This window comes from Nicotiana attenuata, unplaced genomic scaffold, assembly GCF_001879085.1.
Source record: "Nicotiana attenuata strain UT unplaced genomic scaffold, NIATTr2, whole genome shotgun sequence".
In the NCBI taxonomy this organism is placed as follows: domain Eukaryota; kingdom Viridiplantae; phylum Streptophyta; class Magnoliopsida; order Solanales; family Solanaceae; genus Nicotiana; species Nicotiana attenuata.
In genome coordinates this window covers 92,181-110,697 of record NW_017670868.1, presented here as the reverse complement: position 1 = coordinate 110,697, position 18,517 = coordinate 92,181, and the positions used below count along the sequence as shown (strand labels likewise).

The window sequence follows — 18,517 nt, the reverse complement described above, 5'->3', positions numbered from 1 at the left end:
AGGCAAGGCAAACTAGGCTTCCTTTTCCCATTAGCCAAATCAGGACTAAATCTCCTTTTGATCTCATTCATATAGATACTTGGGGACCTTTTAAGACTACTACATACAATGGTTACAATTATTTCTTGACCATAGTTGATGATTTTAGTAGGGCTACTTGGACCTTTTTACTAAGTACCAAGTGCAATGCTTTTCCAGTCCTGAAGTCTTTTCTCTCTATGGTAGAAAGGCAATTTAACAAGCAAGTAAGGAGGGTAAGATCAGACAATGCTTGGGAATTGGGAAAGGGAACACATGAGGCTAAATTTTTTCAGGAACAAGGGATTATTCATGAAACATCTTGTGTGTCCACACCTCAACAGAATGGGATAGTAGAGAGGAAACATAGGCATCTTCTGGAAATTGCAGGGGGTTTACTGTTTCAGTCCAAGGTTCCTCTCCAATATTGGGGAGAATGTGTATTAACTGCAACATTTTTGATCAACAGATTCCCTTCCAAAGTGTTGCAAGGGAAGACACCTTATGCAGTTTTGTTTGGAAATGAACCTACCTATGAAGCTTTGAGAAGTTTTGGATGTTTATGCTATGTTTCAACTCTATCTCAACACAGAGATAAGTTTGCACCCAGAGCTAAGGCTTGTATATTCTTAGGGTATGCACAAGGTCAAAAGGGTTACAAAGTACTGGACAGAGAGACAAAAAGAGTGTTTGTTTCCAGGGACATCAAATTTCATGAAGATTTCTTTCCTTTTCATTCACCACATTTTACTACCTATTTCCCTCCTTGTTCTGAGTCTACTAACCATAACCCTACACTAGATATGACATCACATTTCATCTCACCTTCAGGTCCTACCCCTGATTCTCCTTCACACAATCTTCTTCCAGTTTCCTCACCTCATTCTCCTAATCTTGACATAGTTTCTACACCTATTTCCAGTCCTAACTCACTCCCTGACCCTGACCATTCACCAATGCTAGAAGATTCCTATACTCCTTCAAATTCACATATTTAACCAATGTCCAGGAATGTTATTCCTACACCTCCACCACCAATTGGAAATCTGAGAGAATATCTCAAAGACCTACCTACCTGCAGGACTATGTGTGCAATGCCATTATCCTTTCTGATCTCACTAGTTCCTGCTTCACACAACCTCTCACACCTACTGTTTTTTCTTTTAGTGCTCTTTCTGCCACCAATCAACATCTTGTTCACTCTCTCTCCACCATATCTGAACCTAATAGCTATGCACAAGCCTCCATTCACCCAGGATGGAAAACAGCTATGGAAGCAGAAATTGCAGCATTACAATTAAACCTCACTTGGGATGTGGTAGATTTACCTACAGGGAAGAAAGCCTTACCTTGTAAATGGGTATACAAGGTAAAATATCACTCAGATGGGCCTGTGGAAAGATTGAAAGCTAGGTTAACAGTCAGGGGGGACATTCAAAGGGAAGGAATTGATTATTTTGAAACATTTTCACCTGTGGTGAAGATGACAACCATCAGGTGTCTTTTAACTGTGGCTGTGAAGAAAGGTTGGGAAGTGTCACAACTTGATGTGAATAATGCATTCCTACATGGAGAGTTGCAGGAAGAGGTTTACATGAAATTTCCTGCGGGTGTCTCTCCACCTAAACCAAATCAGGTCTGTTTGCTGAAGAAATCTCTCTATGGGCTAAAACAAGCCTCCAGGCAATGGTATGCCAGACTTGCCGGTGCTTTGAGTTTTAAGGGTTATTCTAGCTCGCTCAATGACTATTCTCTGTTCTACAAAGTGAATGGTGACCTTGTTTCTATCCTAGCAGTATATGTGGATGACATCCTACTCACAGGGGATGATGCTACAGAAATAGAACATATTACTGATTTTCTTCATTCAGAATTTAAGGTGAAACACTTAGGTAATATTCACTATTTTCTGGGCATGGAAATACTCAGAGAAAAACAGGGGTTCATCATCAGTCAAAGGAAATTTACCTTGGAATTACTGCAGGAGTTCAATTGTACAGGAACTCGGATCTCTTCACCACTGGACCCTTCCACTAAGCTTCAGGCAGATTTGGGACCTCCTTTGGATGACCCAACCCTTTATTGCCATTTAGTTGGTAAACTCAACTATCTGACGAATACTAGACCCGACCTCTCTTTTGCTGTTCTATCTCTGAGCCAATACATGCAAAAACCTTGTCTTTCTCATCTTTCTGCTGCTCAACGTGTCTTAAGATATCTTCGCACAGATCCCTCACAAGGCATTCTATTATCTTCCCATCCCTCTTTTGATTTAATGGCCTTTTGCAATGCTGATTGGGCAGCCTGTCGTGTTTCTCGTCGTTCAGTGAGTGGATTTTTCATTACCCTTGGAGGTGCACCCATTTCCTGGAAATCCAAGAAACAAGCCTCCATCTCTATGTCATCTGCCGAAGCTGAATATCGTTCAATGCGTCGAGTCACGACAGAAATTACTTGGCTTGTTCGTCTTTTGGCAGATCTCACAATACATCCTACATTGCCCGTGCCTCTTTACTCTGACAGTCAAGCTGCGATTCACATAGCTCGGAACCCCGTCTTTCATGAATGAACCAAACATGTGAAATTGGATTGCCACTTTGTTCGTCAACAATTTTTGTCTGGTTTGATCTCTCTCTCTTTCGTTCCATCGGAATCTCAGCTCGCCGATCTATTTACGAAACCCTTATTTGGGGGTTCTCATCGGAGTATTTATGCAAGCTGGGGGTCCATTCTCTCCCCTCCACCTTGAGGGGGGATGTTGAAGAACAGAACCCCCATGACAATTTAATGGATGAAGAAGTCACAAAAGAAAAGAAGAAGAAAGAAGCAGGCGATGCAATGAAGAAGAAGGTATGAAGCTTCGGAGTTTCCAAAGGAAACTTTGGACTTATGTCTGAAGTTTTAGTGATACATAATGTGTCAACATAATAGCCCTTGATATTGCAATCCTAAGCTCTAATCTTGACCGTTGGATTAAAAGGAAAAGGCAAATCTGGGCCATTCATTTAATAGAGCTGATGATACACTTTAGAACCTTCTACACGTGAGTGAGCACATGCTCACATTGTAAAGAATAATTTTTATTAAGTTAGTTATACAATTAGCCAATAGAAAATAGGACAAGTGAATAGGAATATTTTATTTACATTCTTTGTATCTATAGGATATGGCTGTATATAAACAACAGAAGTTCTGTGAATAAACTTACAGAGAAAATTTTCACAAATTTCAGTCTTTCTTTCAATTTTGAACCAAAATAAAAAAACAAATTGGTCACTTATTGTGGACCGGAGGAAGTATCGAATTCAATGCCAAAAGTAATTAAGTCAATTAGTTCAGGATACACTCGACGGGTAGCATATGTTGGGATTCTTGTGCATGCGTGCACACATAAAGCACATAACCATGGTAGAAAGGATAGCAGCGGGATTTGGACTCACATTAGACTCGCACCAATGTCATTGAGGTATAAAGAAAGCAGCTTCTCAAATTTTGGAAGAAACAACAACAAACAAACAAAGATGATCTTGCTAATTAAACTCATTATACAAATTATTGCTCTGTTTTTAACTCCATATTTAGTCCAAGACCTCTTCAATCCAAGATACTAGTTGTTCTTGAGCGTCAAGAGGAAGCTACTCCCTTGTCCAATATCATTCTCATGCAGAAATTTGAGAAAATCTGAGAAGCTGCTTTCTTTATACTTGTTTGGATAGTCTTCATCCACTAACTCTTTAGCTGTCTCCATTTTCTCATCCATTCCCAAGCTATGCAAACTAGAAACTGAAATTCTTGTCTTTTGAGAGTTTAAAGTAACTCTGTGTACCACACTTTTATACAAGCCATTGCTTAGTACTTCAAGATGGTCACCTACATGGACTTGTAATGTACCCTGAAGATGTTGAACTGCCCTCCATTCAATATTTTGTGTGTCTAAAATTTCTAATCCTACTGAGCTTTGGAGGACAATTGTAAGGATACTGTAATCTGAATGTGGGGGGAGACCAAGTGCAAGGCCTGGTTGTGGACATGGAGGATAACAATTGACGGCAATTACATTCACTCCATCTTGAAAATTTTGGCTTAGATATGTTGGACCAAGTCCTAGGCCTTCAGTGATTATGCCCATGATCTTAATGGCTAACTTTTGTACTTCCTCTGTATATTTACCCATCTTTTCCCTGTCATTCAACATTTAGACTTATTCCTTAAATTGTTTTGAAACAAGCACGTATAAAGGGGGAAAAAGTTAACAAAAATGTAAGGGATACAATGTTAATTAATCCATTAATTTACATACATCTGATGTCTAGCAGAGGAGAGAATGCCTAAATATTTAATTTTCTATATTGGAAAGTCAGCTGGAACTACGTTCAAATATATTAGCTTCAGCCTTCAAGTTTCTCTCCATGTGGAGCATCATTTACTATATAAGAAATAAACACAATCGTTTTTCTACTCCATTATACTAAAAATATATTTTCACTTTTACTTGTTCATTTTAGCAAATCAAGAAAAAAATAATTTTTTTTTCCCTGTTTTATCTTATAATTAACTACTCATTCTCCCAAATAATTTTCCAAAACTTTTTGAAATGCTATTATTATTATGGGTAAAATTATAAAATACATACTTCATTTATTTTTTCTTAAAGAGAGTGTAAAATCAAAAGTGGATCACTAAAAATGAACAGAGGAATTATTTTATTCGTTGCATGATTTCAGGAATATCATATGAAACAACTAAATACAGACATTTGAAATTTATAAACATACATGAGCCTGTGATTAGCACGTGCAACCTAGTTGACTACATCAAATTTAAATCCTAAAACAGCCAGCCCTTAGATACTCCATGAAACAATAAATAATTAACATGCAGCTAAAGCAATTTGAGTACGATATACCTGTAGTCTGGTGGATTTTCAGGCCACAGTTTAATCCAATCGTTAAGAGGATTTGCATAGTGCTTAAGGAAGACCCTCCAGAACTGAACCTTATCTTCACTGTCCTTCAAGCTCGTGCCATATCGAACAGGCTTGTACACATCATTCGACATAAATTTTTCTTTGTCCTCAGTAGGCAGGTCGAAGAAACCAAAGGCAGCTGAAAGTGCTTCATCTAATATAGCCTGGGATATTCCGTGGTTGATAACCTTCAAATAAGGAAATAAGCAGAAACATTAATTAATTGCAAATAACTTTACCTATTCTCTACACTGACATGTTACAGTGTTACACTGTGAGGTTACTTAAAGGATTACTACAAGTACCTGTTACAATAGCTTAAAATATACTGATATAGCTTAAATTTTTTAATACCAATGTCAAGCTCATTGCTACGTATACTTACGTGAAAGAAACCATTGTGGCGACAAGCATTAGCAATATTTCCGATGATTATTGATCTTTGTAGGCGATTATCATAGCTCGTTATACCAGCCAAATCAACCACAGGGACTTTTGCAAACTCGGACATCAAACTAGGCCGTTGTGAAGGTGGCATCATGTAACACTTTGGGACATAGGACAGCCCCTTCTCTTGTGCAGTTTCCCCAATTGGAAATGAGCTAGAGCTTTCATTATCGTCAGCCATCTAAAAGCTGTAAGCAAAATTTGGATTATTCCTGAAACTTATGAATATAATGGTATATTAACATAATGTAGACGTACTCATTATACTTGCACTAGTTGATCATTGTGACGGTTTACATATGCATGAATTGAAACAGAACAAATGAATCCTAGCTAAGGTGAGTGACCTGATAATTAATTTACAAATTGAAGGATCCAGTTAAAGATATCACCTTCCCAATACTAACCTGTGCACACATACATCCATGACTCTTCCTCCACCACCTCTCTTGGATTATCCGTGTGTATATGGATTGGCTCCAAGAGGAGGTCCCGAACCCGAGTATCTACATTAACCATAATATCATAATATATACTATTGAGATACTACATATATACATCAACTACGGTTCATTTAATTGTATACATGTTATGCGTTTAATGTTGACCTTGTTTGTTACTACAGCAATTAAGGGTGTCCATCCACGGAACAGCTGCGCGTTGTCCCTAGGACTTGCGGAATAACAATATAATGTTGCTTTGGCGCAAAGGTCTTGTCCATGTTCATCTACAAATAAGACATTATTCACCTTTATACCTACGTAACACAAAAAAAGGCTGCTGCATGTATCAAGACCCTTGTTTTGCAGTACTGATATCATGGGTGCTGTCATTTCCAAGATTTTGGAATTTTTTAACTGATCTATTGATGGATGCTTACGAAGCAGAATACTAAGTGGCTTTGTTTCAAAATAGAAGAGACAACTTGAAGCTTTTTTGAGTTTGCATATCTACTCGATAAAATTTATTCGCATCCGGGTGTTTGTAACAAATAAACGTGACATGTATCCTGCATATGAACTTATTTAACTTGGGTTAAATTTTATCACTTAAATGATATGTATTCTTACTTTAATTTGTGGATGTTGTAAACCAAATTATTTATTTGGTACAACTATTTCCTATGGTAAGCTGCTCCGTGTAATAACAGCGTTGGATCCTGAATATTTGCGTGTTTTTTGCGACAGTCAAATCTGCAGCCTTTTTTCAGTAAAACAAGGTTCAGTTATCCGGATTCCGAGTTCAAAAAGCGGCTGCTTAATTATTTCTTTCGAAAGGAAATACTGCTGATGGAAGCATTTAATATGGATAGTGGACATATTCATTTGAATACATATATCATCTATCTAATTGTTCCACATTCTTTGTAACTTAATTTTATACCTTTCTGATATTGATTTTGAGCTCAAAAAATTGGAAGGATTTTACTGCTGATCAAATTAAATAAGATTATCACTCCAACTTTGCAGAAGATATCCAGAATTTCCAAGTGTAGCAAGAAAAAAATTAATTAATAAAAAAGAATGATTAAATTGATGCCAAAAAGCTATTAAAAGTGTAAATTTGTGTAGGAAATTTTGGGTCCACCCATAAGGGGTGCTTTAATGCTCAATAGGGTTATTATTAACCCTAGTAATCCTTTGGAAGTACACTTACAGTGTACATTAAAATATACTCTGAGCAGTATTTTTCCTCTCTCTCTCTCTCTCTCTCTCTCTCTCTCTCTCTCTCTCTCTCTCTCTCTCTCTCTCTCGCTCAATCCAGGCGAGGGTTTAGATTGTGATATAGGGGGTTGCTCCGTCACAATGTGACAACCATCATCGATCAGTGATTCCAGCCGAGGTTCATTCATCTTCCGCTTCCGCTTCACGAAGAACAAGTAAGTTCTCGTTTTATAATTTACGTACCAAATTAATATGTTTAGTTTATCGCCTTCCTACATTGGTATCAGAGCCACATGCTTGCTTTCTGGTCCAACAATAATAGATTTGTTCTGTCTTTAAGTGTTTCTATTTTGTTGTGTGCAATTGGAATGAATAAAATAATTTTGTTACACTGTTTTTAAATAAGTTTTTTGTCACGACCCTAAACCCAACATGTCGTGATGACGCCTATCATGGTACTAGAAAAGCCGACTACCCAGACATTTCCAACACTTTCAACGTTGAAATATACCAAAACAGTTTAAATAAATAGAAGTCTCATAAAACGGAATAGAATATCACAACTCGATACATAAGTTTTTTCCGAAACCGGGGTGTCACTGGGTACATAAGCATCTATACTAATATAGAGTCTGAACCGCTGTCTAAGAAACTCAAATTGAATAAATAAAACTGAGGGATAGGAGAGGAGAGTCAAGGTCTGCGGACGCCAGAGCAGCTACCTCAAAAAAAATCTCCGAAAGACCGTACGACTTTGAGAATCAACACCCACCGTATCCGAAAATACCTGGATCTGCACACGAAGTGGGGTGTAGAGTGAGTACAACCAACTCAGAAAGTAACAAGTCTAACTACTGGACTGAAAGTAGTGACGAGCTTAACAGGTACAGTCTAACTACAGGATTACACTACGGAAATGTAGACATGGTTTCAATTTTAACATTTAAAGCCCAAACAGGTAAATCATGTCATATTCAATTTAAATAAGATATGGTACAACTCGGTATCTACATGACAGTTATATATGCCAACTAAAGCATAAAGACAGAAATGAAATCATATGCATACTTTCGAAGTATCAGTCACTCAGTCCTCCCATTCATTCCATACTTTCAGAGATCTCCTTGCATATTTACTTTTGGATTACGAGGCGGTATCTCGGGAGATCCCCTACTGTTTATTCTTGTGTGCTGTGCTGCTATTCTTCTGTGGTTTTCTCTTTGTTAAATTTCTAGTCTCTTTTTACACTGCTATATTCTTCTGCCTTATTTATTATATACCAGTGAGGCCTTGACCTGACCTCGTCAACCGAAGTTAGGCTTGGCACTTACTGGGTACCGTTGTGGTGTACTCATACTACTCTTCTGCGCATGTTTTGTGTGCAGATCCAGGTACTTCTTACCAGCCTCATTATCAGTGAGCAGTGAGACTTTGGAGACTTCAAGGTATATCAGCCCGCGTCCGCAGACCTCGGAGTCCCCCTCTATTCCCTCCTATGTCGTTTACCTTTATGTACTTTCTTAGACTCTGGTGTATAGAGATACTAGTTTTCTTCTGTAGCTTGTGACTTATGATTTTGTGGGTTTTGGGAGTACTGTGTATACTAGAGTGTTGGTTATCGTACATGCCGAATGGCATCTTTATCAGTTATTTAATTATCTGTTGCAGTTAGTTGTTAAGTTTTTACTTTTATTTTCGTTATTTCCACAAATTTGTTAGGCTTACCTAGTCGTAGAGATTAGGTACCGTCACGACGTCTTACGGAGGGAGATTTGGGTCGTGACAAGTTGGTATCAGAGCTCTAGGTTCATAGGTGTCGTGAGTCACAGGCGGGTTTAGTAGAGTCTCGCGGATCGGTACGGAGAGGTTTGTACTTATCTTCGGGAGGCTATGGAACTATTAGGAAAATTTCACTTCTTTTGATTCCTTGTTGTACGAAATTTGTTAACTTTGAAATTCTAAACTTTTGTCTTCTATTCTCTCACATATGGTGAGGATACGTACAGCTGGATCAGATGACCAGGCACCCGCACCCCCTGCTAGAGCCGCGAGAGGCCGGGGCCGGGGCCAGGGTAGAGGCCTAGGACGTCCACGTGGTACAACTAGAGTACCCGCACGAGCTTCTATAGAGGAGCCACCAGTAGATCTAGTCGGAGCGCAGGCACCTCAGATGCCTGTTACTGCACCAGCTCTTCAGGAGACCCTTGCATAGTTCCTGAGCATGTTCGGTACTCTAGCTCAGGCAGGGTTGATTCCCCTTACTCCTACCACATCTTAGACCGGGGGAGGAGCATAGACTCTTACTGCCCTCACCCTAGAACAATGGGTTCAGTTCGATTAGGTTCCAGAGGTTATACCAGTACAGCCGGTAGCCCAGTTCGGCTCGAGGGTAGGGCAACAGTTTCTGAGGAGGAGTAGCGTAGGCTCGAGAGGTACAAGAAGTAACACCTTCCTACTTTCAGTGGCTTGGCATCGGAGGATGCCTAGGGTTTTCTTGAGGAGTGCCACCGTATCCTCCGTACTATGGGCGTAGCAGAGTATAGTGGGTTTTTTTCACTACGTTCCCGCTTAGAGGAGTGGCCTATCAGTGGTGGCATGCTTTTGAGTTGGGTAGTCCGGCTGAGGCAGCTTCACTTACTTGGACTCAGTTCTCGGATATGTTCTTGGGAGAGTATGTTCCCTAGAGTCTCAAGGATGCTTGGCGCCCAGAGTTTGAGCAGTTGCGCCAGGGTGCTATGACTGTGCCAGAGTATGCGCTTCATTTCAGTGATTTGATAGGAATGCACCAGCCTTGGTTGCTACAGTTCGAGAGAGGGTCCGTCGGTTTATCGAGGGGCTCCATGCCAGCATCAGGATTAGCATGGCTCGGGAGTTGGAGATGGATATCTCGTACCAGCAGGTTGTGAGTATTGCTAGGAGAGTAGAGGGGATGCTTGCTTGGGAGAGAGAGAGAGGAGAGGGAGGCCAAGAGGTCTGGAGAGACTAGCTCTTATACTGGTACTCGTGCAACTATAGTTTGCCATGGTAGGGGCTATGTGAGTTGCCTTGTTCATTTAGCACTTCCAGCCGCTAGTGGTATTCCGGCTACTCCTAGGCCCCAGGAGCCTTATTATGCATTGCTAGTATCTAGTGTACCTCCTGCACGGGGTGCTTTTAGTAGTCAGTCCAGCAGACCTAGCCCGAGCCAGCCACGCCCTTCGAGAGCTTGTTTTGAGTGTGGCGACACTCACCATATGGTGATGGGTTGCCCCAAACTTAGGAGGAGTGCTCCTCCACAGACTTCTCGGGCACCGCGTGCTCCACCGGGTCCTCAGGCTATGATTATAGCACCAGCTACCACTCCACCTGCTCAGCCAGCTTGAGGTGGAGGTCGGGGAGGTAGAGGTCGCCCTAGAGGGGGAGGTCAGGCCAGATATTATGCTCTTCATGCTCGTACAGAGGCATTTGCTTCCGACTTTATCATTACAGGTATTATTCCGGTCTGTCATAGAGATGCGTCGGTTTCATTTGATGCAGGCTCCACCTATTCCTATGTGTCATCTTATTTTGCTTTGTATTTGGGTGTATCCCGTGATTATATGAGTTTTCTTGTTTAAGTGTCTACACTTGTGAGAGATTCTATTATTGTTGACCGTGTGTATCGGTCGTGTTTGGTTGTTCTTAGTAGTTTTGAGACCAGAGCCGATTTATTGTTGCTCAGTATGGTAGATTTGGATATTATCTTGGGCATGGACTGGTTGTCGCCCTATTATGCTATTCTTGATTTTCATGCCAAGACCGTCACGCTGGCTATGCTAGGCTTACCGCGATTAGAGTAGAGAGGTACCTTAGATTACACTCCCAGCAGAGTTATTTCATTTCTTAAAGCTCAACAAATGGTTGAGAAGGGGTGTGATGCGTATCTAGCTTATGTGAGAGATGACAGTATTGATACCCCTAAAGTTGAGTTAGTTCCACTAGTGAAGGATTATCCCGATGTATTTCCAGCTGATCTTCCGAGCATGCCGCCAAATAGAGATATCAACTTTGGTATTGATTTGTTGCCGGGTACTCAACCCATCTCTATTCCTCCATGTCGTATGGCCCCTCCGGAGTTGAAGGAGTTGAAGGAACAGTTGCAGGAATTGCTTAAAAGGGCTTCATTCGGCCCAGTGTGTCACCTTGGGGTGCTCCGATCTTGTTTGTGAAGAAAAATGATGGTTCTATGCGTATGTGCATTGATTATTGCCAGTTGAACAAAGTTACAGTAAAGAACAAGTATCCATTGTCTCGTATTGATGACATATTTGATCAGTTAGAGGGTGCTAAAGTGTTCTCCAAGATTGACTTGCGTTCAGGCTATCATCAGTTGATGATTCGGGAGCCGGATATCCCAAAGACTGCGTTCAGGACTCTATATGGTAACTACGAGTTCCTTGTGATGTCATTTGGGCTGACCATTGCCCCAGCAATATTTATGCATTTGATGCACAACGTATTTCGGCCCTATCCTGACTCATTCGTCATTGTGTTTATTGACGACATCCTGGTGTACTCTCAATGTCGGGAGGATCATGAGCAGCACCTGAAGACTGTGCTTCATACCTTAAGAGAAAATAAATTATATGCAAAGTTCTCAAAGTGTGAGTTCTAGCTAGATTTAGTGGCATTTTTGGGACACGTAGTGTCGAGTGAGGGGATCAAGGTGGATCCGAAGAAGGTGGAAGCGGTGCAGAGTTGGCCCAGACCATCCTCAGCTATGGAGATCCGGAGTTTTCTTGGTTTTGCGGGGTATTACCGTCGATTTGTTGAGGGCTTCTCATCTATTGCAGCACCTATGACCAGGCTGACCCAGAAGGGTGCTCCGTTCAGGTGGACAGAGGAGTGTGAGGAGAGCTTTCAAAATCTCAAGACAACTTTGACTATAGCCCCAGTATTGGTATTGCCATATGTTCGGGTTCTTATACTGTATATTGTGATGTGTTGCGGGTTGGTCTCGGCGCGGTGTTGATGCAGGACCGTAGGGTGATTGCCTATGCGTCTAGACAGCTGAAGGTGCATGAAAAGAACTATCCTGTCCACGACCTTGAGTTAGCAGCTATTGTTCATGCCTTGAAGATTTGGCGACACTATTTGTACGGTGTCCTTTGTGAGATCTACACTGATCACCAGAGTTTGCAGCATTTGTTCAAGCAGAAGGATCTTAACTTGCATCAACGAAGGTGGTTAGAGCTGCTTAAGGATTATGATATCACTATTTTATACCATCCCGGAAAGGCCAATATGGTTACCGATGCCTTGAGCCGCAAGGCGGGGAGTATAGGGAGTTTAGCATATCTACCAGCAGCAGAGAGGCCATTGGCATTGATGTTCAGGCCTTAGCCAAATACTTTGTTAGATTGGATATTTTCGAGCCGAGTTGAGTTTTGGCTTGTATGGTCCCCCAGTCTTCTCTTTATGATCGTATCAGGGAGCGTCAATATGATGACCCCCATCTGCTTGTCCTTAAGGAACGGTTCAGCACGGTGATGCTAAGGAAGTCACTATTGGAGATGATGGTGCATTGGGGATGCAGGGCAGGCTATGTGTGCCTAATAGACAAATTGCTTGTGTTGATTCTCTAGGAGGCTCACAGTTCGTGGTACTCCATTCATCTGGGTGCCGCAAAGATGTATCAGGACTTAAGGCAGTGTTATTGGTGGAGGAGAATGAAGAAGGACATAGTGGAATATGTAACCCGGTGTCTAAATTGCCAGCAGGTGAAGTATGAGCATCACGGCCAGGTGGGTTGCTTCAGAAGTTAGAGATTCCGGAGTGGAAATGGGAGGGGATCACTATGAATTTTGTTGTTGGGCTTTAATGGACTTAGTGGAAGTTTGATGCGGTTTGGATAATTGTGGATAGGCTGACCAAGTTAGCTCATTTCAATCCTATGATGACTACTTATTCTTCCGAGCAGCTGGCTCGAGTTTATATCACGAGATTGTCAGGCTTCATGGCATGGTAGTATCTATAATCTCTGATCGGGGTACGCAGTTTACATCGCAGTTCTGGAGGGCCGTACAACAAGAGTTAGGTACTCGGGTTGAGTTGAGCACATCATTTCACCCTCAAACGAACGGACAGTCCGAGCGCACTATTCAGATACTGGAGGATATGCTCTGTACGTGCGTGATGGAGTTTGGAGGTTCTTGGGATCAGTTCTTGCCACTTATGGAGTTTGTCTACAATAACAGTTATCAGTCGAGCATTCAGATGGCACCGTATGAGGCTTTGTATGGTAGGCGGTGTCGGTCCCTAGTGGGTTTGGTTCGAGCGGGGCGAGGCTAGGTTTTTGGGTACATACTTGGTTCAGGATGCTTTGGAGAAGGTTAAAGCGATTTAGGATCGACTTAGCACAACCCATTCCAGACATAAGAGTTATGCAGATCGGAAGGTTCACGATGTTGCATTCATGGTTGGAGAGCGGGTCCTGCTCCGAGCGTCACCCATGAAGGGTGTCATGAGGTTCGGAAAGAAGATCAAGCTGAGCCCAAGTTTTATTGGCCCATTCGAGGTGTTGCAGTGAGTTGGGGAGATTGCTTATGAGCTTGCCTTACCTCCCAGTCTAGCAGGAGTTCATCTGGTATTCCATGTTTCTATGCTTCGGAAGTATCACGGTGATCCGTCTAATGTGTTGGATTTCAGCTCAGTCCAGTTGGACAAGGATCTATCTTATGTTGAGGAGCCGGTGGAAATTTTGGACAGGCAGGTTCGAAAGTTGAGGTCAAAGAACATTTCTTCAGTGAACGTTCAGTGGAGGGGTCAGTCGGTTGAGGAGGTGACTTGGGAGGCCGAGCATGATATGCGCAGCCATTATCCTCATCTTTCCACCACTTCAGGTATGTCTTTATGCCCGTTCGAGGACGAACGATTGTTTTAAGATGGGAAGGATTCAACGACCCGGCCGGTCGTTTTGAGTGTATTAGCCCGGATACCCTATTTATTGTTTTTTGTGTATCTTTTTCTGCTTATGTAACTTGCCGGGAGGTTCTATTTTTGGTATCGGAGTGTTCTGGGACACTCAGTCTTTTAAACAGAAGCTTAAGTTCTAGAATTTTGACTGTAGTTGGAACTTTGTGAAGATGACTCCGGAATAGAGTTTCGTCGGTTTCGTTAGCTCCGTTGGGTGATTTTGGACTTAGGTCTGAATTTTGTTTTGGAGGTCTGTAGCTGAATAAGGCTTGAAATGGCGAAAGTTGAATTTTTGGGAAGTTTGACCGGAAGTGGACTTTTTGATATCAGGGTCGGATTACGATTTCCGGAAGTGGGAGTAGGTCCGTAATGTCGAATATGACTTGTGTGAAAAATTTGAGGTAAGTCGGACGTGGTTTGATAGGTTTCGGCATCGGTTGTAGAAGTTTGAAGTTTCAAAGTTCATTAAGTTTAGATTGGTGGGTGATTCATGTTTTTGATGTGTTTTGAGGGTTCGACTAAGTTCGTATGGTGTTATATGACTTGTTGGTATGTTTGGTTGAGGTCCCGGGGGCTTCAGGTGGATTCCGGGTGGTTAACGGACAAAAATTAGACTAGTGAAAGTTGCAAATTTTTTGGTGTTTCCAGTTGATGGTTGGTTTCCTTCTTCGTGTTCGCGCGGGGAGTTCCGCATTCGCAAAGAGGAACTGGAGGCAGGAGGGGATTTGTGCTTCGCGTTCGCGATGGAGGTCCTGAGTCGCGAAGCTCTGAGGTAATTGGTATACGCGTTCGTGATGAGGTTCCCGCGTTCACGTTGAGGAAGTTGGTCAACTGAGTCTCCAGGCCATTTTGCCTATGCGTTCGCGATGTTGGTCCCGCGTTCGCATAGGGTCGAGCTGAGTAACCTTCGCGTTCGCGATTAAGCCATCGTGTTCGCGATGAAGGATTTTGGACTGAAGCAATTTTGTGCTTCGCCAACGCGAGCGTTCTTCCGCGTCGCATAGAAGGGAGGCCTGGGCAGAATATGACATTTTAAAATCGAGGGTTAAGCAATTTTTAGCACAACTTGAGATAGAGAACTCAGATTTGGATGAATTTTTGGGGGATTTTCAGAGAAAGCCATTGGGTAACGATTCTTGAATCACTTATGATCCCAGTAATCTATAGTTGATTCTATCCTTTAATTTCGGATTTGGGTTGAAAATTTTGGGGAAAATGAGAGAAGTTCTTCAACTATGTTTTTGAGTTTTGATTCAGAATTAGATTTGGATAATTTTGGTATGAGTGAACTCGTGAGTGAATGGGTGTTTATATTTCATTACTTTTACCTGATTCCGAGACGTGGGCCCGGGTTGACTTTTTGGGGCGATTTTCTAATTTCTTGCTTAAGCCTTGATTTTATTAATTAGATTAGTTTCTTATAGTTATATTTATGGTGTGTAATTGCTTTTGGCTAGATTTGGGCCATTCAGAGTCAGAAAATCGTGGAAAAGGCATTATTACTGATTTATAGAGATTGGTTCGAGGTAAGTGGCTTGCCTAACCTTGTGTAGGGAAAATCCTCTTAGGATTTGGTACTGTTCTGATACTTCTGTGATATGTGAGCGCCGTGTATGCGAGGTGACGAGTGTGTACATGGGCTATTTGTTGAAAAATCCAATTTTTATTGAGTAATAACCTGTTGCATCTTAGTTGAGTTATACCAGCATGTGTAGTTACCTTGTTTAGCTTAAATTTCGCATGTCTACATGTCTTAACTGCTTATGTGAACTTTGTGTAGCATGCTTAGGTGTTTTCCTATTTTTCCCTTATTGTATCAGTCTTAACTGTAGATTTCTTGCTGTTAATTGATATATTCGTCGGTTTCGAGCTGTGTGTTTACTTTGGGACTATGAGGCCGTACCTCAGGAGATCCCCCTACACATTTACTTTTGGGACTACGATGCGGTACCTCGGGAGATCTCCCTGCACATTTACTTTTGAGACTACGAGGCGGTACCTCGGGGGATCTCCTTGCCTATTTACTTTTGGGATACGAGACAGTACCTCGGGAGATCCCCTGCTGTTTATTCCTGTGTGCTGTGCTGCTATTTTTCTGCGATTTTCCCTTTGTTAAATTTCTAGTCTCTTATTACATTGCTTTATTCTTCTGCCTTATTTATTACATACCAGTGGGGTCCTGACCTGACCTTGTCACTCCTCGATCAAGGTTAGGCTTGGCACTTACTGGGTACCGTTGTGGTGTACTCATGCTACTCTTTTGCACATATTTTGTGTGCAGATCTAGGTACTTCTTACCAGCCCCGTTATCAGTGAGCATTGAGACTTTGGAGACTTCAAGTTATATCTGCTCGCGTCTGCAGACCTCGGAGTCCCCCTCTATTCCCTCCTATGTCGTTTACCATTTCGTACTTTCTTAGACTCTGGTGTATAGAGATACTAGTTTTCTTCTGTACCTTGTGACTTATGATTTCCGAGTTTGAGAGTACAGTGTATACTAGAGTGTTGGTTATCGTACATGATGATCAGCACCTTTAGCAATTATTTAATTATCTATTGCAGTTAGTTGTTAAGTTTTTACTTTCATTTTCGTTATTTTCGTAAATTTTTTAGGCTTACCTAGTCGTATGGACTAGGCGTCATCACGACGTCTTACAGAGGGAGATTTGGATCGTGACAAAAAAAATATTTATTTCTATTTGGTCCATTCAATACATACAAAATGTACTAGCACAAGAAATTGGAATTAAACCATTCCCATAACCAAGATAAATTATATTAATCTTGTGCTACAATCATCCATGATGGTTTGTCCAATTCCATCATTAGATCGTGAACTCAAACTTTATACTTATAAGAACCGATGATTTATTCTTCCGTTGATAAGCTAAACTCTATACGCTAAATCATCTACTATATAGGAAAAGGACATAGACTAATATATGATCTATTTAAAACTTTATTAAATTGATTAAACAATTGTTCCATAATTAATATTATATCTAAACCAAACCTATGGTTAATAGTATATACCCCAACAATCTCCCACTTAGACTTTTTAATCATGACAATTATTAGAATATACTATATCTAAACACATGGTTATAAGTATATGCCCCAATAATCTCCCACTTAGGCTTATAAGCCTGCATCTACAAATTTCTCAGGCATTCTTTTTACATGACTGTTAAAGTGTCCACAAAATAATATTTTGTTATAGAATCGTGCCATGTTATTTTCTAATGCAATCTTTGTCCAGTAGTGCTTTGTCGTAACTATCTAGTTTGGTATTAAACTCTTCAGGGATCCTGTTACCGAAACTATCCCAAGAGTGTACACCGAACAATGATTTTCCTAAGTATTCTCCCACTACGACGAAGTAATACTAATATTACCTTCATTACCTTACGGTGTTGAAATATTAGTGACTTCTTACTAGAGTGTTCACTGTTCAAACATCACTCTCACTCGATAAAGGCATGTTCTGTTTATTAACGTTCTCCCACTATTTAAATGCAATGGAACGTCAATTCCGACGTGTGGGTTTTGATGTTCTTGAACATCTAGTTATTTCTTTGCCTAGTTCCTGTAAAACTAGTTTACTTCTAGGAATATGGTTTATTAAGCAGTCCTTATCTTGAAAACTGCATTTGTTTTAATAATTGCCTTATTTTCTTTAGGACAATAAATTAAACCTCCATTCGTTTTCGTGGATATTCAATAAACATGCACCTATCCATTCTTAGTTCCAACTTACATAACTGTTTTCCCTTTCATCACATGTGCTAGACATTCCTATATCTGAATATGCCGCAGACTGAGCTTACATTTAGTCCACAGTTCTATAGATGTCACATGTACTAACTTAGAAGGAACTAAATTCGAAATGTAATTTGCAGGTTCTAGGAAATATTCCAAAAGCGAACAAGGCAAATCTAAATAACACTTCATTAATCTATCCAGGTCCAAAAGACACTTATTTCTTCTTTTTACCACACCACTCTGTTATGGAGTTTACGGTGTAATCCCTTATGCTGATAAGTAACAAAATAACTCTTTAGAGAGGTGCTCGCCACTACAATTAAATTGCAGTAACTTAATATATTTCCTTGGTGATTCTCCGTTTCAAGTCTTAAAAACCTTGAATTACTTAAATCATTAAGACTTACGGTGCATCATATAAACATATTAATATTTTGAGTAATCATTTATGAACGTCACAAAAATACTCAAAACTATCGCTTACCAATATGTTCATTTAACATACAAATTAGAAAAGATTCATTCTAGCTTATCACTAGCTTTATTTTCTTTTGAAGAGAAACATCCTTTTGTCAAATTTCCTTCCAAAGAAGATCCACAAGTTAGTGGTGCCTCTGCTTTCAATTAACCTTAAGGTCCATCTTTGACCAACTTGAAATTCTATCCAAATTAATATGACTTAGACAAAAGTGCACAAATAAGTTTTACTCAAATTTGAAGAACATAT

General features: G+C 40.7%; 2 protein-coding genes across 2 annotated transcripts; one reads left to right on the top strand and one right to left on the bottom strand.

The window, feature by feature from the left end:
* The first annotated feature begins 1,288 nt into the window (after positions 1 to 1,288).
* Positions 1,289 to 2,587, top strand: LOC109244048 (uncharacterized mitochondrial protein AtMg00810-like). The gene has a single exon (XM_019411078.1). It carries the CDS (start codon positions 1,289 to 1,291, stop codon positions 2,585 to 2,587), a length of 1,299 nt encoding a protein of 432 aa, XP_019266623.1.
* An 890-nt stretch (positions 2,588 to 3,477) lies between these two features.
* Positions 3,478 to 5,612, bottom strand: LOC109244053 (protein DOWNY MILDEW RESISTANCE 6). The gene is made up of 3 exons (XM_019411081.1): positions 5,370 to 5,612; positions 4,925 to 5,172; positions 3,478 to 4,199 (listed from the first exon to the last, which is right to left on the bottom strand). The coding sequence occupies exons 1-3, from the start codon at positions 5,610 to 5,612 to the stop codon at positions 3,626 to 3,628; spliced, it is 1,065 nt and encodes a 354-aa protein (XP_019266626.1). The 3' UTR covers positions 3,478 to 3,625.
* Between the last annotated feature and the right edge of the window lie 12,905 nt (positions 5,613 to 18,517).

Excerpts from the sequence above, each read along its gene's own strand:
- LOC109244048 (XM_019411078.1), top strand. The coding sequence starts at position 1,289 with ATGGAAGCAGAAATTGCAGCATTACAATTAAACCTCACTTGGGATGTG.
- LOC109244053 (XM_019411081.1), bottom strand. The coding sequence starts at position 5,612 with ATGGCTGACGATAATGAAAGCTCTAGCTCATTTCCAATTGGGGAAACT. Across the intron at positions 5,173-5,369 it reads GCCACAATGGTTTCTTTCAC|GTTATCAACCACGGAATATC; the intron begins GTAAGTATACGT and ends CCTTATTTGAAG. Across the intron at positions 4,200-4,924 it reads GAAAATCCACCAGACTACAG|GGAAAAGATGGGTAAATATA; the intron begins GTATATCGTACT and ends GTTGAATGACAG.